This window comes from Kogia breviceps, chromosome 11 (genome assembly GCF_026419965.1).
Source record: "Kogia breviceps isolate mKogBre1 chromosome 11, mKogBre1 haplotype 1, whole genome shotgun sequence".
Taxonomy (NCBI): Eukaryota; Metazoa; Chordata; class Mammalia; order Artiodactyla; family Physeteridae; genus Kogia; species Kogia breviceps.
Window position 1 is genome coordinate 58433991 of NC_081320.1, and position 21313 is coordinate 58455303.

General features: G+C 39.7%; 2 protein-coding genes across 4 annotated transcripts in view; both read right to left on the bottom strand.

The window, feature by feature from the left end:
• The window catches only part of C11H2orf73 (chromosome 11 C2orf73 homolog), a 30507-nt gene extending 29109 nt beyond the window's left edge, over window positions 1-1398 (bottom strand). The window contains exon 1 of one of the 3 annotated variants that reach the window (XM_067007600.1): window positions 1307-1398. In XM_067007600.1, coding sequence (XP_066863701.1) covers window positions 1307-1352 — 46 coding nt within the window. In that variant the 5' untranslated portion in view covers window positions 1353-1398. Of the gene's footprint in view, window positions 1-730; window positions 850-1302 lie in introns of those variants that run through there. The other 2 variants (XM_067007602.1, XM_067007599.1) reach the window with 2 other exon arrangements.
• A 19349-nt stretch (window positions 1399-20747) lies between these two features.
• The window catches only part of ACYP2 (acylphosphatase 2), a 177600-nt gene continuing 177034 nt past the window's right edge, over window positions 20748-21313 (bottom strand). The window contains exon 4 of the mRNA XM_059078961.2: window positions 20748-21210. Within this exon, the coding sequence (XP_058934944.1) occupies window positions 21096-21210 (115 nt within the window). The 3' untranslated portion in view covers window positions 20748-21095. The remainder of the gene's footprint in view (window positions 21211-21313) is intronic.

The following is a 21313-nucleotide window of genomic DNA, read 5'->3' on the forward strand; positions in this document are numbered from 1 at the left end:
TTGGTATGTCTGTGGAGGGGAGCCCCTGAGAACTGCATTTCCAATAAGCACCCAGGTGATGCTGATGCTGTTCTGGGGACCACACTTTGAAAATCACTGCAGATGCCGCAGGGAGGCCTCAGTGCTGGAGGAGAGGGAGGCAAGGAGCAGACAAGGCCAAGTAAGGCAAAGGCACACATTGGGTAGGCCCCATTGGCCGCTGTCGGAGCCTTAGCTTTTCCTCTGCAATGGCCAAGGGAGAACAGTGATCTAACTTTATGTTGTAAAATGACCACTCAGAAGACTGCATTGAGGAGGCTGCAGAGGGCCGAGCAGCAAAGACTTCTACAGTATACAGGTAAGCGACGCTGGTCCTTGGGCCAGGGCAGTAATGACGGTGGAAGTGATGAATCGTTGTGGATTCTGGATATATTTTAAAGGTAAAGCCTACAGAATTTGCTAATAAATTACATGTGGGGTGTGAGAAGTAGTGGATGATTCAAGATGACGTCAAGAGTTTTAGGCCAAGCTATGCATGTAAAGTGCCTTATACATAGTAGGTGCCCAGTAAACAGTGCGTTTTAAAAAGCATTATTGCGCTCAATACTAGAAATGAGAGGTAGGAAGGGGATGGGCAGAGGAAAAGCCCTGAGGGCCCAAATACTTACCCTTCGGATCTCAGTTAACCCTCCCCCGAAGTAGGAAAACATTTTTCGGAAGGGGAAATAGAAAAACAAACCCCAGCACTTACTGCTGCTTATCCTCCTTTCCCTCCATGGGCTCCTACGGCCTGCCACGAGGCAATGAGGAGCCTCACGGGAAGACCAGGGCCAGGGAGTAAGCCCTGACAAGAAAGGGGCGCGCGGAGAACCGCGACAGCGACTTGTGCGTTGCTAAGCAACAGCGGACTGGGCACTAGGCCTCGGAAAGCGTCTTGGGGGCAGGACCCGGAGCGCGCAGGCGCAGTAACCCGGCCGGCTCCACAGCGAGCGCGCGCGGCTGCCGGGGCGTGGGTGGCAGACGGGGTCTGCTTGTCGGACCCGCCCAAGGCTCTACACCCTGCGTTGGAACTTGTCCTTCCCGTATCCGGCCGGGCGGGGTATTAATCAGGGCCCACTGGATCCTTGGGGATCAGCGAGAGGCGATTCCGGAGCCTCCTCCGCGGCCGTGGCTCTGGTGCCAAGGGCTGAGCTGCTCACATCCCTGCCTCGCCAGCCCTCCAGAACCCCGCAGGACGCCGCCCCGGCTTAGTCCACGTCTGCCGGAGCTGGCTCCAGAGGGCGGGCAGGCAGGAGAGAAACTTGTTTTCCCGTGAACCATTACCTACTGTGCAAGTCATCATTTGCTGCTCCTGGGCTGCTTAGTCTTTGCATGAGAAAGCTTGGCTGTCGCTGTTCTCCACGATTTCTGACACATCCTCTTTCCCCAGCCTGGGAGCAAGCCTTAAAATAAAACAAGGGAACACTCATCTCCTACAAATGAGGCTCCTGCGGTGTGTGCATCTGCTCCAGCCTGAGGGGGGTTCAGAGTTGGGTAGAGGGGACTGAAGGCTATGGCAGCAGGCTGGGGCTTGTACGTGGAGCACTTCTCCAAAAAGAGCAAGCTCCTGGGAAAAGCAGTTGATGACTTGCGTCCACCTTCTGGCCCTGGAATTTCTTACCTCATTTCACCATTGCTTCCCAGTTTCCACTGCCAGAGCCAAATGTCTTTGGCATCTGTTATGGTAACTCATGCATCTCCCTGGATAATGGGAAAATAAAGTTCCTTCTTGAATTGAATTCTGTTATGTATCGGGCTATGCACGTGCATAGAGTTTGTAACCCAGAGTCAGTCTTAACATGTGTTTACATTTACCTGGGAAAATGTGGGAGAGCAGAGGTTGGTCCTAGGATTCATTGTACATAAGTGAGCTTAAGTCCCATGAGGAAGAAGAGTATATGACTAGAAGTTTGATAACTAGATATCAAACCTAGACACCTGAGGGTGGACCTTGTTGGTAAAAAGACTGGAGTGTGTGTGAACATGTGGTTATGTGTATGTGTTCTTGGAAGTAAGGAGTGGCTGGGTAAATATGGGGAGAGTAGTTGAAACCAAAAGCAGGGCATTAACATTAATGAGCTCCTTCTTGGGAGCCAGGCATTTGCTCTGCAGTGTATTAAATGCCTCCTACTTATCTGGTTTTATCCTAACTATCAAACTGTGATTAGGAGCATAGGCCTCCAGGGCAGTCAGTGTTTGAATCCTGATTCCACCATTAAGTAGCTGGTTCAGTAGGGCAAATGTTCTAACTTCTCTGAGCCTCAATTTCTTCATCCACAAAATGGGGGAAAGAATACCTAAGGTTGTGCGAGGTGTAGACGATGTAACACAAGTAGAGTAGAGAGAGGACTGCCAAACATGTAGTAAGTCCTTGGTTATTATTAGCTATTATTTTTATTGAGCAATTTGATCTGCATATGCTACCAGATGTCTTAAGGCTCAGTCAGCTCTCTCATCATTCCTTCTAATTTCTATTCCAACCTTCACCAACCTCTTCAAGGCTCCTAGAACCCCTCACCCTCAGGGACAATCCCAACTACTTGGTAGGAAAAAATGAGAAATTTTCTCAAGTTTCTCCCTCTCAAAAAAACATATTCACCTGCATTCAAACAGGATGACAGTTGTTTGATTCTGAGTCATATAGTATTAGTCTAAAATATAAATATATTTATTTCAGTCTCTTTCCAGCTGTTAACCAGTGTATATATAGGTTTATTAAGGGATATAAGAAACACTTTTAAAAAAGAAATTGTGTCTACCAGAAGGAAGTCACAATCTAGTTAGAATACAGGAAAAAATTTTGAACAGCAGTGATACTTAAGAGCATTATATAACTGATAGTCACAAGTTTTCAATTTCAGTACTGATAATAATACAGTATTACAAAAATGTGCCCATCATTTACTATTGGAACATCCCCTGTAGGGCACTGCAAAATGATATGGATTTTTAAAAATAACTATTGACTTTTTTATGTAGAAAAAGCACTGGACTGCTATTAGTTTTTTCTACTACTAACTAGCTAACCTGACATAGCAGAGACACTTAAACCTCTCTGCTGTAAATCTCACTTGTAAAGAGAGGTAGTCAGATTAGATAATCTTTATGATCCCTTCCAGCTGTAAAATACAGTGATTCTACTGGAAAATTTATGTCTGAAAACTCAATGAACACACAGGCCTAAATAATACATGAAATTTTCTCATTTGTGTTAGGTAATTTGGATACTTGTCAGCGAAGAAGAAGTCAAAGTGGTGTACTAATATTGGGCAAGTTAAAAATACCAGTGCTATTTGAGCTAGAACACCATATGTGAGGAAACACAATAGGATGGAAATTGCTCATCCAAAATGTTATAGATGCAGAAAATTGTCAACACTTTTTTTCGAACCATAGGAAAATGCCAAAAATAATGAAGGTACAGTTGTATAACCTGCTAGGAAAGCAGAGGCTCAGGAAGATCCAGCTTCTTCTCAGTTCTTTCTTCAGCGATGGGATACAGGTGAGGCTCTCTAGAATATGGCAAAAGAACAACACTCTCTCTAATCTTATTTATTGTTTTAAAGATAGGTTTGTTTTTTTCTTTGCCTTGTATACATGTGTTGTAGGGATTAAATGACAAAATGCATGCATAGAACTTATCCCAGCACATAGTAAGCACTCATTAAAAGTTGGCGTTAGTATTCTTCCTATTTGTATAATTAGTAGGATAGAAAGTTCATCAAGTACATGCATTACATTGTCTTTATTTCATTACCTTAGACTCTAAGAATTTTATTAAGCCAAAATATACATTAATTTGAGGGCAAGGGGAATGAGAAATATTAGTAGTAGGTTTGTTCATCTTTGAGGATGGATAGGTTCAAATGAATTACAGATATGAAAGGGACTCTGAATTTTCCTCTGGTCTAAGTTCAAAGCTAATTGATTTATATCTCACTTGTAAGAGAGAAGGATTACTTTATATCCAACTTTTGAGAGAGGGATTACAAAACAAGTATGACATGTTACTTCTCTTAAAAAGTAAAAATCTCTAGTATAAATCATATAGAGTACTGTAAGTGATCCTGGACATATACATGGGTATGTTCATATTCATAGAGATATATAAATTAAAATCTTAAAAATTTTATGAAATTTCTTGAAATTTAAACAGTTACAGCCTGGGTTACTCCAAAATCATTGTTAGAAATCATTAGTTAGGAAATTCACCTGATTGAAGGAAGAAGACTGTATTATATGAATTTGGAGGGTTCTAACCACCTCTATAATTGCATGATTCAAGGTTCATTTTGAAACAATCCAACTATGGTCACGTACATAGAGGCTGTATAAACAAAGGATGAAGGAAAAGCTGGTCTTGGGTGGCTAAAACAGTAGAGGGCCATTTTGGTACTATAGAGGTTTTTTGTTTTTAAATATTTTTTTATTTTTTTGGCTGCGTTGGGTCTTTCATTGTAGGATCTTTGCAGCACTCAGGATCTTTCATTGTGGCACGTGGACTTCTCCCTTCGTTGTGGTGTGCGGGCTTCTCTCTTTTTGTGGCGTGTGGTCTTCTCTCTCTAGTTGTGGTGCGTGGGCTCTGTAGTTGTGGCACACTGGCTTAGTTGCCCTGCGGCATGTGGGATCTTATTTCCCCGACCATGGGTTGAACTGGCATCCCCTGCGTTGCAAGGTGAATTCTTTTTTTTTTTTTTTTTTTTTTTTTTTGTGGTACGCTGGCCTCTCACTGTTGTGGCCTCTCCCGTTGCGGAGCACAGGCTCCGGACGTGCAGGCTCAGCGGCCATGGCTCACGGGCCCAGCCACTCCGCAGCATGTGGGATCCTCCCGGACCGGGGCACAAACCCGTGTCCCCTGCATCGGCAGGCGGGCTCTCAACCACTGCGCCACCAGGGAAGCCCGCAAGGTGAATTCTTAACCACTGGACCATCAGGGAGGTCCCTATAGTGGTGTTGTAAGTAGAGTGATCGTGTAGTAAAGACTTGTGAATAGCTATGGACATATAACTTCTTGAGGAAGGAACAATGCAAAATGAAACATGGTTGGGGTGTTACCATTATCAAAAAGTAAGGACACTAGTCTAAGCTCTGTACTTTTGATGGTTTTTGATGTCTTCTAGCTTCTTTTCTAGGCTATTTCCCTTGTTTTATTTGAAGACCTCCAGAGATGTAATCATCTTCCTTGAAGGTTGTTACCACATCTTACCTAATTATTGAGCAATCCAATATGTACTGAGCACCTGTATGTTCTGGCCTATTCTCACTGGACCATGGATTTTAGTTTATTCATTTGAGATTCTCAGCACCTAGGAAAGTACCTTGCAAACAATACGCCTTATGAACAAGTTTGTCCCAGAAAATTCTTCTTTATATTCTACAAAACATATATTACTTTTCATTTTTAAGTGTTTTGTTTTTGTTGGGTTTTTTTGCGGTTCGCGGGCCTCTCACTGTTGTGGCCTCTCCCGTTGTGGAGCACAGGCTCCGGACGCGCAGGCTCAGCGGCCATGGCTCACCGGCCCAGCCGCTCTGTGGCGTGTGGGATCTTCTCGGACCAGGGCACAAACCCGTGTCCCCTGCATGGGCAGGAGGACTCTCAACCACTGCGCCACCAGGGAAGCCCTTTAAGTGTTTTTTATGGACAAAGTCAATCATTGTCCAACAGATTCCTTAGAGAAGCTCCACATTTTAAAAATGGTAATTAAAACTACCTTTAAATTAAAAAGAATTTTTTTATTGAAGTATAGTTGATTTCTAATGTTTAAAACTACTTATTAAGCTAAACAACTTAGATCCTTCAACTTCTGCCCGTAAAAATCTACCTTTGATCCCTTTGATACAAATTGCTCTTCTCTGTTTTTTCCCTTGGGAAAAAGGACTAATATTTATTGAACTTCAGAGTTAGGGGACCTGAGTTTAAGTCCTAGCTCTGTGATTAAAGTTCTGTGACTCTGGGCAAGTTATTTAAATTCTTTGAGCTTTAGATTTTGAATATGTCTCTTGTTAATCTTTAAAAATAAATGAATAAGAAAAGACCCCAAGAGAATAGAGATAAGAACTTCTCTTGTAGGGTTGTTATGTTAAATAAGATATGCATAAAGCACCTAGCACAAAGTGAGTACTCAATAGGTATCACTTCCTACCACTCTTCCCCATCTTTACCCCTTGTGGAAGGTCACCCTGCTAGAAAGTGATATAGCTAGGATTGGGGTTTAGTTCAGTCTCTCTTTTTTATACCTCATTGCCTCTACATCTAGTTTCTCTACCTCTTGCTTTAAACCATGGCAATAAAAATTGTACATAAAACTCTAAATAAGGTCTTCCTCATGTCACTGTGGTATTATGAGAGTGGGTAAAAATAACTAGAAAGAGTAATATTGGCCAGTGTTATAGGAGTGGAAGCCTTCTAGATAGGAAGTTGTGCTAGGGGAGGAGACCATGATAACCATTCAGTGATGGGGGGAGAGGGGTGTGAAAAGTGAAAGTTTGCACTATCTATTTGTAAAATGTCACCATACACAATACATTCTGACAAATGTGCAGCAGTTAGAGCCGATGTTTAGGTGCCATGGTTGGTAAAAGGAACAATAACAATCCAAGGAAAAGCACATAATCACAAATCACCACCACTTCATGTAAATTCATGACTTTATAGGGCGCCACAATTTCAGACTATGCCAATGAACTGCTAAACAATAATAATCTTTTTTTTTTTTTTTTGCGGTACGCGGGCCTCTCACTGTTGTGGCCTCTCCCGTTGCGGAGCACAGGCTCCGGACGCGCAGGCTCAGCGGCCATGGCTCACGGGCCCAGCCGTTCTGCGGCACGTGGGATCCTCCCGGACCGGGGCACAAACCCGTGTCCCCTGCATTAGCAGGCGGACTCTCAACCACTGCGCCACCAGGGAAGCCCCAGTAGTAATCATTTTGATATAGATGGTTTGTCTACCATATAGAGCTACAATAAATTTAAAATTTCTTTCCTTTTGTAACAAAAGTGAAGAGTTAGGAGCTAACTTACACCTTCCATTTAAAGAAAAATGAAGACAGAATATATCTCAAAAGAAATCACAGTTGAGGTTTTAAATAGAAAAGTACAACACTTTTAATTAATAAGCTTTAGTTTAGTTTACCTCAAATACCTCCTAGACCTCTATCATTCCTTTCAAAATCGTATGGCGAATGAACATTTCACAAGTCGTAACTCTTAAACTATTATTCTAAAATACCCTTTCCCCTGTATGTAATTATAATGGTATTATGTGCTTCAAGCTATATTTAATTATTTTGGTATTTATACGATTTGCAAGAGTTTGGAAATTTAGCCATGTTTTTTATCCTCTTATAGTAAGCCTGGAAGCAAACTATTTACCTGATTTAAGTCTTTCTTTTCTTCCTCCCTTCCTCCCTCCCTCCCTCTCTTTCTTTCATTCGTCTTCCTTTCTTCTCTTTCTTTCTTTCTTTCTTCCTTCCTTCCTTCCCTCCTTTCTTTCTTTCTTTCTTTCATCTTCCTTCCTCCCTCCCTCCCTCCCTCCCCCCCCCCTCTCTCTCCCTCCCTCCCTCCCTCCCTCCCTCCCTCCCTGCCTTCCTCTGCCAACCTCTGAGGCTTTAATAATGGGTTGTGAGATTCAGGAAAAGAAATCTGACAAGATTTTCCTATATTTTAAGAGAATATAGGCAACATTAGAAAGAAACCTGGCATTTCTGCAAATTTTTTGCCAGGTAGAGAGTAGATATGGGAAATATCACAGTCTTTACTTTATTTGGATAATGGCTAGTCAGCCCTGTGAGGACTGCAGGGAAGACTTTGAGCCATTGTTGAAGGTAATGAGTTACCACCATGAACAAGGGCCTGGGATTCCCTGTTGGAAGCAAAGATTGGTCCAGTGTGACCTTTCTGAGCCTCTGTGCCTTTGGCTGTACGCTTAGCTACTAACATCTACTCTACCTGCAGCAACAAGGTTAAAGGAGCAGTTACACACAAAAGAGCTTTGGTAAACTGCCCTTTATTAAATGCATCAGTTGGGCTATAGCAGTGTCCTAACCTCACCCTCTTGGGGTTAGTTTCACAAGACAAGGCGACTCCCTGTGTGTTAAGTACGGTTTGTCTCAGCATGTACTTTGGCAACAGCCTCTCCTGTAAAACTTGCTTTTGCTTTTTGTTTATATTTTAGGTTCTACTTGTTTGTTGAGCCTGCTGATAATCCTCAGTTTAAGCCATATTTTATCTGTGTGAGAATATCTGGCTGAGAAGCTCATATGCAAGATAATCTGCTCCAAACTCATGCTTCTCTCTCTAAAGACAGGCCAGAATAGTATAGAAGATAGGACCAAATAATTACCTTTAGACTTTTGTTTTAACTGGAATATGGGTTAATTAGATTGGATGCAAACAGAAAGTCTCACTCATGGGAAAATATAATGATTCAAAGTATGTTATTTCCCTAGTGAATGGTTGAGGTTACATAAAATAAAATATATAGAAACCATATAATTTTATCTTGGGTGTACTTCATGGGGTTATATCCCAAACTTATTGTTTTCTTTCTGTCACTTTCTATTCATATATAGTAACATGAGACTTGTGATTTTTTCTTTTTAAATATTTTATTTTAACCTTCTCTAAGAATTTTTTATACTTTTTTTTTTTTGTGGTACGCGGGCCTCTCACTGCCGTGGCCTCTCCCGTTGCGGAGCACAGGCTCCGGACACACAGGCCCAGCGGCCATGGCTCAGGGGCCCAGCCACTCCGCGGCACGTGGGATCCTCCCGGACCGGGGCCCGAACCCACGCCCCCTGCATCCGCAGGCGGACTCTCAACCGCTGCGCCACCAGGGAAGCCCTATAGGTTTTTACTTAGATCCATTACAGTCTTTTTCTCTGAACTGAATATAGATAGGACTGAAATTCTACTTCCTATTTTTAATATTCTCTTTGCTTCTCATTCAGTATTTCAAGGAATATAGCACAGTGGTCACAAACTGTGCCCTGGAGTTGGACCACCTGTTAGCAACATGACTTTGAGCAAGTTCTTTCTGAACCTTAATTTCCTCATAGTAAAGTGGTAATAATGACCATACCTGCCTTCCTCATAGGCTAAAATAAGATGGTCCATAATACACTGCCTGCCACATGCTCGGTGCTCAGACACTGGTTCTCTATCAACATTACCATCAGGATATAAATGTCTTCAGAGTTGAAATTGTCTCATCTTCTTCCTCTCTGTACACCCAGCCCCAGGCACAGTGCTTGGCATCTGGCACATTCTAAGTAACTGCTCCAGAATAAATGGCAAAAAAATCCAGTATGTTTTATACAGTCGCTGCTCTTTCTCTGCCAGCCCACTGGTTTCTCCCTGCTTCTGGAATTTTTCACTGAGAGTTATGGGTACCAGAAATTGAACTCTTGGAGTATCCTAAGACCTTCATTTTTTTTTGAGGTACAGTTGATGTACAATATTATATAAGTTTTAGGTGTACAACATAGTGATTCACAATTTTTAAAGGTTATACTCCATTTATGGTTATTATAAAATATTGGCTATATTCCCTGTGTTGTACAATATATCCTTGTAGCTTATTTATTTTATACATAGTAGTTTGTACCTCTTAATCCCTTACCCCTCTTTTTCCCCTCCCCACTTCCCTCTCCCCACTGGTAACCACTAGTTTGTTCTCTATATCTGTGCGTCTCGTTCTGTCGTTGTTTTATACTCACTAGTTTGTTTTATTTTTCAGATTCCACATATAAGTGATATCATACAGTATTTGAGTATTTGCTTTTTCTCTGTCTGATTATTTCACTAAGCATAATACCCTCCAAGTTGATCCATGTTGTTGCAAATGGGAAAATTTCATTCTTTTTTTATGACTGAGTATTTTGTGTGTGTGTGTGTGTGTGTAGCATCTTTTTTATCCATTCATCTGTTGATGGACACTTAGGTTGCTTCCATATTTTGGCTATTGTAAATAATGATGCTATGAACATTGGGGTGCATGTATCTTTTTGAATTAGTGTTCTCATTTTATTCCAGAGAGACCTTTGTGTTTAGGCAAGAAAGTTTTATTGTTTTAATCAGACTGCATATTTTTCCTTGGGTGTTATTTCAGCTGTCTTTTTCTTTGGACTTCACACTCTCAGGAGGCATGAATCTTCGTCTCAGCACTGGCCCCAGGTGTCTCACAGCTCCACAGTTTTGATCCTCTGATCCAAACAGTGTATTCTTTTACCACAAGCCATCCTAATTTCTGCTTTGCTCTGTTTGTGGATATAGTTATACTTATCTGGACTGCTTTCCCTTCTTTTGGGGGTATGGAATTTATTTTCACCTTTATTTATAGGTTAGAAGGAAACTGTTGCTCCATTTCTGGCACCCCTCTCTCTACCCACTTTCATTGCCCTGGAGAACAGATTTGCTCCACAGACTGTCAGAACAGGACCTTGACTGGGACCATTTTACTAGAGGGCGGGATCACTGAATAAAGGTCAGTGCTCAGGTGTGGTGTACACCCTTGCCCTCTCTTGTACTTCCTATCTCCAGGAATTGGACAAACCAGACAGGGTCTGTCTCAGCTGGCCAACTCAACCCTCTCTCTTCTACCTGCAGCTGGATGGAGCTGATGGGCCAATCGTCCATAACCGTGCAGCTATTAGGAGAGGGTATAGAATTCAAGGGAAGGGGCATAGGAGGAAAGAGGGCTCACTTTGGCTGCTGACTCTAAATGAGTTTCTGTAATCCAGCTTTTACTTGTAAGCCACTTCTACTCCTTTGTTTAACTGGGTCCTTGTCCAGTTAATGAAATCAGTACTTTGTTATTTGGCTGTTGTTTCCTGTCTACCTGTTCCTTCAGCAGAAAATTGCAGAATTGAGACCAAAGCCACAGGCACATCCAAATTCTCAACACAGTTCTCCATCCAGAACAACCTACTTCACAAAACCTGTTTAGACAGCCATTGTAAGGATCTTTTTTCTAAAACCGGATCTTTTACAGTACTAAGGTTCACAGCCTGTTCCAATCACCTCCTATTCACCTGCTCACGAAGGAGAGGTTCGTGTCCTGGGGTTATGTGGGTGGCTGAACCCGTGACACCTGACACTGGACAGGACAGATGAGACTGGCAGCAGTTTATCAGGCATGTGTGCTCACAGCCGAGGGGACAGGATGCCACGCCACACACAGCCACATGGGAGCTGCACTCCAGAACAGAGTGGACAGCCAGGGGCTGTGGGAGGCTGCTTTGGAGGGTCAAGAGGATGAGGTCACCCTGGTTCCCACTGGGGGATGTGATTGGTTTGTTTGAATAATTTTGCAGGCTGACAGGGAACTGAAACTTGGTACCCCGGGATCAGCAGGAAGTGCATCTGGCTTCTTGTAAGGAGGGTTGTTTGGCTACAGGACCCTTTCCCTGGGAGCAGACTGGCAAAGAGAACTTGTCGTTATAGGCCATTTGAGACCCTCCCGATGGCATCAGATATCAAGGAAGCACACAACATCAGGCCTTAATTCTAGGACTTAGACCACACAGACTACAGTACCATGACATCATTTGTTTATTACCTTGGAATTTTATTCTAGGTGTGTGTTTGTGAATGTCTTGTTTTCTATTGAAATTGTGAGCTCCTCAGGGACAACCAGCACTTCAAAAACAATGCACGTTATGGTTTGGGAAAATATGTACATTAAAATGATCTCTTCTTTCACATCTCAGTGATATTTTCAAATTTACTCATGTGAATACTGTTTAATACACCCAAGCTTTGTCTTAAAAATGGTTAGTTTTTTAAATGCAGCCAAACTTTTAGTAGTGAAGGATATGCTAGGTAGAATTTAAACTTGTATTAGTAAAGAGTTTGAACTCATGGCTGGCAACAATGCCCACGTATACACAGGCTGCTGAATTAAAGACATGTGATGTGCCATGGATTGACAGCTCTAAACATTTAGAGTTACCCACGTTTGCTGACATTTCAGAAGAGCTAATGGGTTTTTTTCCCCACTCTCATTTCAAACAATGAATGAAACAATAAAATGAATGGGACATTGGCATTCTTTTAAAAATCAGAGTTAAGCTACAGCCTAAACACCAGAATGCTGATGTCTCAAATGTATTATTCAGACTGCATATTGTAGGCACTAATGGGGCCAATTAAGAGGTTTTATTGTTGCTAAATTGAAGCAAATTGGTATGAAGGAGGGAATGTAAGGAGGTCATAGACAGATTGGAAGAATTTATAGTATTTCCCCTCAACTTTCTAAAAAAATCTAATATTAATTTTATTCATCTCAATTTAGGTCCATTAAACTAATTTTATTTTCTATAATTATTAAAATATTTGTTAAATTTTATGCAACTGAAGTTCAAATTCTTTCCCTTTTAGTTATGATATACAATTAGACAAGTGACTGAAAGTTTCAACATTTAACAGATTTTTATATTGTCAGAGAATTCCATTATGTCTCTGAGATAGAATGTCTTTTCTTGTATGCCTTACAAATAATCCTATCGAGATACATCACTGTGCAGACAAAATATTGTTGTTGTAAAGAAACTACCGATTTCACTTTAACATGAAAACTTAAAACTGATTTCCTTAAAGTAAAGTGAGATTTCCATTGCTAAACTCTGTTGGCATAGGAATTTCTATCCAGAGAAAGACACTACTTTTAAGAATTAAGTGCGAATTCAATTTTTATACTATTATAGTTTAATTCTAAAAATTTTCTGGTGAAATCACCACTTATCAGTCCAATTTAGGTATTAGGAATTTAATGTATACATTTTTAAATAGGTTTTTTTTCTCATATTATAAAAGGGATAAGGGATACATATTCTAGAAAAATTTGGTAAACATAGATATAAATAAAGCAAAATCTTACCAGCTGGAGATAACCACTGTCCAATTTCAGTGGATTTATTTCCATTTCCCCCCATCAATCTAGGGTTGTGCTCTCCAATATGGTAGCCACTAGCCACATGTAACCTAGCCTCCATCCTCTGTCTCTGCTCTTTAGCAAGGCATCCAGGTCCTGTTTGGATTTTCCCTTCCTGTTCTTGCAGTCTGGAAATCACCTTTAGGTGGAAAATTGTGGCAATTTCAGGACTCACTTCATTTGCTCCCCTTTTCTCAGGGATCATGGTCCTGCACTGCCTGTTGTGCACTGTCTGAAAACAGTTGTTCCATGTATTTTGCCTAGTGTTCTGGTTGTTTACAAGGGGACATTAAATCCATCGCTCTATTGTGGATAATAATGGAAGTTTTTGTCACCTTATTCTATATGTCTATTCTATGTGTCTATGCTTGGCTTATGTGAGGAATTGTTATAGAGGAATTTAACCTATTTTTTATATATTATCATGAATATGCAGTCTTACCTCTGTCATCTTACAATAGTTTAAGCCCTTGGAGGAATATTTCTTTTCCTGTATTTAACTCAACAAATACTATTGGGCACTTACTATGGCCAGGCATTATTGTAGATGCTAAAGATACAGCAGGGTACACACTTACACAAATTCCTGCCCTAATGTAGCTTACAATGGGATGAAAGAAAATAAGTAAAATATGGAATATTTGTTAGATGGTAATAACCACCATGGAGAAAGTAAAGGAGAGAAGTAAATAGGGAGTTTGGGGAGTGAGTGTTTGACAATTTAAATAGGGTGGCCAGGGAAGGACTCATTGATAAAGTGACATTTACCCAAAGAGCAAAAGGAAGTGATATCTGTGGATGTCTGGGAGAAGAGCATTCAAGTCAGAGAAGATAGTAAGTGGAAAGGGCTGGGCACAGAGGGTGCCTGGGGCATTCGAGGAACAGCAAGGAGTTCCCTGTAGCTGGAGCAGGGGGAGCAAGGAGAGCAGCAAGAGGTAAGGTCAACAGAGCAAGGGGAGGCCACATTGTTTAGGGCCCAGGAATGATCTGGGCTTTTACTGAGAGTAAAATAGATTTCTATCAGAGGGTTTTGAGCCGAGGAGTGACGTGATCTGATTTCCTTTTTAACAGTATCCCTTAATGCTGTGTTGAGTATAGACTGAAGAAGGGAAAAGGCAGAAGCAGGGAGTTCAATTAGGAGGCTATTATATGATGACTGAGATCAAGGGTGTTGCCTTAGAGTTAGTGAGAGATGCTCAGATTTGAGCATATATTTTTAAACTTTTTACTATGGAAAATATAAACAAACAAAAAGAGAGGGAATGGTCTGTAGAACCTCTATGAGCCACAGAGTGGTTGTCAACTCATGTTTAATCATGTCTTATCTATATCTCCATCCACTTTCTGGCCCTCCCTTCTTCCTACTTGATTATTTTTAAGCAGATTATGGACATTTGAAGACAGAGACAACAGGGGAATGAACAACAGAGAAAAGTCAATGATGAATTTTTTTAGTCCTCAGTTTTTGCCTTGAGCATCTCAAAATGAGGTGTTTCCACCATCTACAAAGGTGTAGAGTTTGTAGGAGGAGCCATCAGCTGAGGTGAAGTAGTCTGTGAGAGGTGCAAATTAGGAACTCATTTTGGGACATTAAAATTTGAGATGCCTAATAGAAGTCCAATTGGAAATGGACTAGGCTGTGAGTTAGATGAACCTGGAGTTGAGAGAATAAGCCTGGATGGGAGATGTAAATTGTGGAGCTGTCAACATGTACATAACATTTAAATTTATGAGACTGGATAATATTACCAGAGGGATGAGTACAGATTAAGAAGAGAAGATGTCCAGGGCCTGAGCTTTCGGATTTGAGATTATATAAATGAGGAGGAATCACACAAAAGAAGACTGAAAAGGTGTGAATAATGAGGTAAACGGAAAATCAAGAAAGTGTGATGTCCAGGAAGTCAAGTGAAAACAAGTACTGATAGGTTAAAGTAAAGAGGAGGACAGAGAACTGCCCCGCGGAGTTAGAAAAACTGAACTGAAATCATTAGGGGTAATATGAGGAGTGTTAACAGGTGGGGGATCAAAAGCATGATGGAAACAGATTTGAGAATGGAGGGATTGGATTCCAGCCAGTGTAGACAACTATTTTCCAGGAGTTTATCCATAAATGGAAGAGGTATGTGGCCAGTGAGGAGTAGGTGTGAAATGGTTGTCTAGGAGGGTGGGAGAGTGAATGGGTTAGAGAAACAGAACAGTTACTGGGCAGCGATTAGGTCCTTGTTAAAGTGAAGGCTAGAGGTTTTTTGTTTATCTTAATAATTAATTTTTTAGCCATGCTTTATGTATGGGCCTATTTTCAGTAATTTTTGCTTAAAACCTAAGTTGTTCCTAACTGTATAACTTTATACTGTATAGGTTATAGTTATATACGTTAAGAAAGTTTTCTTCTGTCATAATTGATTTTTCCTTCTCTTTCAATTATTCTTTTTCCCGATGAATTTCTATCATTGATTTATTGATGAGTTAGATAAGTGCTCTCTTTTTTCTAAATTAATAATTTTCTTTTTCACATTTTCATCTCTTTTTCCTGATGAACTTTTTAGATTATTCTCTTTACCAGTGTTTCCTAAAACTGCCAGACTGTCAAAATCACCTGGGGACATTTTTAAACTTGCAGATTCTGGGACAAAACCCTTGGAAGATCCTGATTCATTTGGTATGGGGTGGAGCCTAGTAATAAGTCTATTTAAAATGCTCCCGAGGTAATTCTGATAATCAGCTGAGTTTGACAATCACAGCTCTGTATCACTGTTGAAATTTGCCAGTTACTAATTCCAGAATGGAATTTTATATTTCAACTAATTTTCCTTAATCCATATATTTTATTTTAATCTGAACGTATTCTCCCCACTGCCTCCCTGCTCTTCTTTCAAAGATAAACCTTCATTATACGTTATTGAGGACATATGCAGATGTTTCCTGAAATTTTATTTTTTCCTATAATAAATAACTTTTAGAGATAGGTACTTCCTCTGATTCTAAGGGGGTATTTTTCCATTTACCTTGGCTGTAGTGCTCTTTTGAATTTCAAGATTGATTTTTTTTTTTTACCATTTATTCATCTTTTAATGAGGAGAGTTTGGTTGTACACTGGCATTTGCCAACAGGCAGTTTATCCCTCTCAGGTCTAAAACCTTAGAATGGTTGATCTGCCCTAATCCAGTATTTTGCTGTTGTTTTGTTATGAGATTTTCAGGAACCTTAAATTTTTTTAAAAATTGTGAAATACATCATAGATATAGGATATATACATATAAAGTATGAATCATTATAAAAGGAACACTTACAGAGCTACCTTGCCTTGGCTTCTGTGCTTTAAGTAAAGGGACTACCCAATTGGCTACTACCTGTTCCTTCTCTCCCCTGTGTGCTGTGTTTTAGTTTTATTATCCCAATCAGTGTAGAAAGAATAGTAGTTGGGATCAGAGAAGGGAGAGAAGGGTTGATTCTTCTTTTACTACCCTGGAAAATAATACCTGAGGAGAAGGATTTCTGTCTCATCTTTTTCTGATTGTTGTAGATACTGCATCTCAGAAATAATGGTACATACCATCTACCCACTTTATGCCAATTTCCTGGTTAAATATTGCAGGCATGTTCTTAATCCAGATTAATATGCACTGAATTCAGTGGAAATTCTGCTTTAATACTTGCAAATGATCAAATGACTGACTATGATCCTGGATCTTTAGAACTGTTTTGAAACACACACCACATTTCCAATACAATGAATTTCTTGCATCTTCTCTTTCTCTATGTGTCTTCTAGTATTTGTAAAAAACTAGAAGAAAAAAAAAAGATACCACATTGCAAACTTGTATTCACTGATTCTTGCACAGTTCATTGTGGCAACATGGAAAATAAAACTAATGAAAGAAAAATGTAGTTTAAGGATGAAAGAAGTATCTTAGACATCCAACCAAGGATGTATACTGTCCTTTCAGCTGAGGAGAAAGCATAAATCTTGCTCTCTAGAAGAGGGAAGGACCCACTTTCTACAGAAAAATCTGCTAATGAGATCACACAGTAACTAGACTTTTTATTCTAAAATTTTAAATTTTCATCAGACTTTGGTTTTATTCAAAGCCACTTGAACCTCTTAAGAAGAGGAAAATTACACATAATTCTAAATGTTAAGTTAAAGTCTTCAAGATATGCTTATAAAACACTTTTAAATTAAGCCATTAATTATATATTTGTATTTTCTCTTGCATATTTAAAAAATTTTGGTAACATCAAAATAGAAACAAAAGACAACAGAAAATCACTTTCAGAAATATTTTAGTTATCATGGACCTTTATGGAGGCCACTATGAAAAAGAAAAATTTATGTTCAATGCTCAGTTGTCACAAAAATGGAAATGGCTACAGGTAAAGTATACCTACCACACTGGCTTGACAAAAGTAATCAAGAGAATGGGCAATGCATTTGAGTTTAGCATTTATAAAAATTTAGAAAAGACCCCGGATGCTAAATTCAGTGTCTTTGTTGTTTTTGTTTCTTTTCAGTTTTTTGTTTGAGGCAGAATTCTTCTCAAAATACGTCTTATGGAGAATCCTAATATAGGAAAGAGATGAGAGTAGGACTACTCTGATTGGGACTCTTGGCTGCCCAGCTTCCTCATTGCCTTTCTGTAGTTCTCCTGGTACCACTTCCTGGGAGGTCTCTGTCTTCCTGGAATCCTGGGAGAAGTCTCAACTCTTGACTTTGCCATTTGAGGACACCTAGGCACACAGTCAATTAATGGGTGGGCTGGGCCCAGAATGCAGGCGTTCTGATTCCTAGAGCAGAATATCCTCTACCATACCACACTGCCTATATTCAGTTCCCAAAATTAGTTCCAGACATGAAAATCTTGTCCTTTTAACAAGTAGCGAACATTCTTTGATGTCTGTATTAATGGAGGCCAGGGAGAAGTACTATATGAAAAATATTTGTGGACTATATATTTCCAAATACCAGCTAAATTTTGGAATTGGATTGCTTTTTCTGTTGTCTTTATGAGTTTAGAGACAGGTGCTTCTGAAAGATTCCTTCGATAGACAAAGTTGAAAATACTTCATTGTGAAAATGGTGACCAACTTCCAGAAAAGTCAAACTAGTGGGTGTTGTGGCCATATCCACCCTGTACTTCTTAGTTCCCCCTTCAGTGCTTCTGTGCTCTTTGTTAACATAAGCACCTACTTTTGAAGCACAAGCCTTCTTCAGGCTGCAGGGAATTCCCCTGTACCTAGAGAGTCCCAGTCTCACATGAAAGTTGAATTGCTTCTTCTCAAGCTTAGAAGCCCACAGGCTTCTTAATAGAAAAATCTCCTGTTTCTACTACACCCCTGTTGCTTCTGTGCACCCAGACTGCTAAAGAGTGTCTCTTGCATCTTCCCTCCAGCCAAGTGCTTTACTTCTTGAGTTAGCTTTTTAAAAAGATAGGCATTTTTTAATAAATATGAAAAATAGTTACATGCTTTAACAAATCATATACCCCTAATTCTGATGTGTTGTTTCTTGAGGAGGTTGTGGGCATGTGGAGTGTTGAGACTCCTGGCTGACAGTCATTGAAGTAGAGACCCATCTTTTGCTTAGTTGGTTATTTTTTTCTTGTTTTTTAAAGTGCCTAATTCTGGCAAAATTAAACCTATCAAGGTTTGTTATTATCTAAAATATGATATGTAAATTTAAAGGTCCCTGTGTAAGTCCAATATGAAATTGACACATTAAGTTTACTGTTAAATGTGCTATCTGGTCTCAACACATTTTTGAGATTGCTTTACCTTTTTCTTCTCTTGCTTTCTATCCATTTATGAACACCCACTTTTAATCATTATTTATGATATTTTTCATCCCATAATAGAACTTAGTTATGTATTAATCATTAAGCAACCTTGACTAATGTGATTCACTTTGTGCGGTTAGAAGATTGTGCCAGTAAAGTGTGATTTTCTTATAAAGCGATTGGGGAAGGGAACTACCAGAGGAAATCAGGGTAATAAAGTGACATATTGGTGTCACTTCTGAGATTGTATTTTTCTAAAATCATTTGGCCTTCCTATGTGTAGAGATATAGATTTTATTTTCAACTTGACTGTGCAAGAAATTATTTTCCCTAAATCAAATTGAGCCTGCTTCAAGTCCCATCCTCTCTGGGAGGTGAGAAGTTAAATCTTTCATCCCTGGTGCTTTGTGCCCTCTCTCAAAAGGATCATGTAAAGGGCCTAATGTAGAGAGAACATTCAGGAAAGACTTCTGTAGTCTCTTGTCCATACCAGTTACCATGACTACCATCCAAGCCACCATGGTCCCTTGTAGTCAGGATGCTTTGCAGCACTTTTGGGGATAGGAATCTTGCTAGGACTGGAAGCCCCTGGGCCTGGGATCTAGCTTCTCTGGTGGACCACAGCTGTTTCCTTCTCAGATTTGGCCATCCCCCAGAGGTGCTGTTGGGGAGAAAGGCACAGGTCTCCATCTCTTGGGAAATCCATTGCCTTTGGTCCCTTTCCAGAGTCTTGGATAATCTCGTCCCCTTGGCTCTTGCCACTTCTGCTTCTCTTTTACCTGCTAAAGGCATAGTGTTTGTCTTTCTCCTCAACTCACAGCATAATGCCCCCATTAAAATGAAACCTTGGAAGGAAAGTTGTCTTCAGGGGATCTGGCACCAAAACCCTCCTTGAGGTAAAGGAGCTAAACACTTGTCGACCTTCCTTGAATCAGGAGTGGGGAAATACAGGGAGAGGAAAACCCAAACGAATAACACAGTTGAGTCTCCTTTACATGGTGATGGTATTAAAAAAGTAGGAAAGTTCTTTACTCCTCTAAGTGTATTTGGAAAGTTTTTAAAAAATGTCATTCCCTAAAGTTGTATTGTCTGGTTATATACGTTTGATATCAATATTATCATCGAATTAACCATTCAAGTGAACAAAAGTCAGCCCATGCTTCATCTCCTTAATTCTAATCTTGCAGCAGGTAGAGAAGAGAGGCCTGAATTCTTTCTCTATGCCATGGAGTGTAGCAATAGAGATTTGCTCCATCGATACAGAATGGTGGTTTCTAGCCTGTATTCCCAAGGCATTTGAAATTATTGGACAATTGCTGAGGACAAGATGCAGGAGGGAAAATTGAGACCAAGTGTGCAGGGCTCCATGGACCCTCATTTCAATCATACTAGTCCTTTTCCACTTGCTTTATTTATAAAATTCCATGTAAACCTTTGTTTTAATGGATTCCACTGTTATAAAAACTTGTAAATCATTGAAGGAATATGTAAGTATATATCTACAACATTTGAAATTCCCCAGTATTTTGAGTTAAAGGTCTCTCATTTTCCAGAGTATAATTCTGTAGTATAGAAATAAACCTTCCCCGTAAAATACTATGTTGCTTATTTATCAACTGTATGTGAGAATCGCCGGATGATAGGCCAAGTTTGGGGGATAGTATGATTTATTTAGACTCTCAGTTCCTTTTCTGGTTCATAGGCGATCCATTGTGGGTGGTTGTGGATATAAACCTTGCAGCTTGCTACACTACCAGTGTGGGTTCTTCACTCATCTGTTCACTATACCGAACAATATAGTTCCTAGAAAGCATTAAGTACTTCCAACCGAAGTACTGAATCATGTTCTCATTTAACCAGAGTTTTGGAAACTATTGATTTTAGGGCTATGCTGATCATCATATACATTTATATCTAACTACTGGTTATTTTGTTGTTGTTGTTGTTAAACAAATTATTCAACTTTAACAAATTATTATTCAGAGATTTTAGAATGCAATTCAGACAACAATACCTAAAAATAGTTTTAAATGGTTAACTTTATTATATGTCCAGCCAAATAACATGTATGCCATAATATTAGAATTAAAGATTCCAAGAGACAAGTTTAAATACAGTAAAATATTCATATTAAATATTTTGTAATGACATTTTAAATTTTAGAATGCTAAGTTTTGGCTTGTTAAAAACATATTTGAGTGAAACTATTTCAGTGTCAAGACATTTTAGTAACATATAATGTTGTAGCTTTCAGAACAGAAAGTTCCTTTTTTTTACCCTACTCTGCTACTATCATTGTAGTATATAGACTTAAGAATACATAGTGTCTTTTGTGCAGTATGAGCATTACAATTTAAATTTTTCTCCTATTAGTATCGAATATTAAAATTAGAGTATTCAAGTTTAGAGATGGTTTTTTCATTGGAAAAGGTCGTGCGATCAATGCGAGAACTAGGACTTCCAACATTGCTCAGCCAGGACTTCCTACAAAAAATAAACAAATAAATAAAAATTAGCATTTAAGTATATATGGACTAGCTAAAATGATCCCATGATGAGTAATAATGGGCGTTTACGTTTACCAACT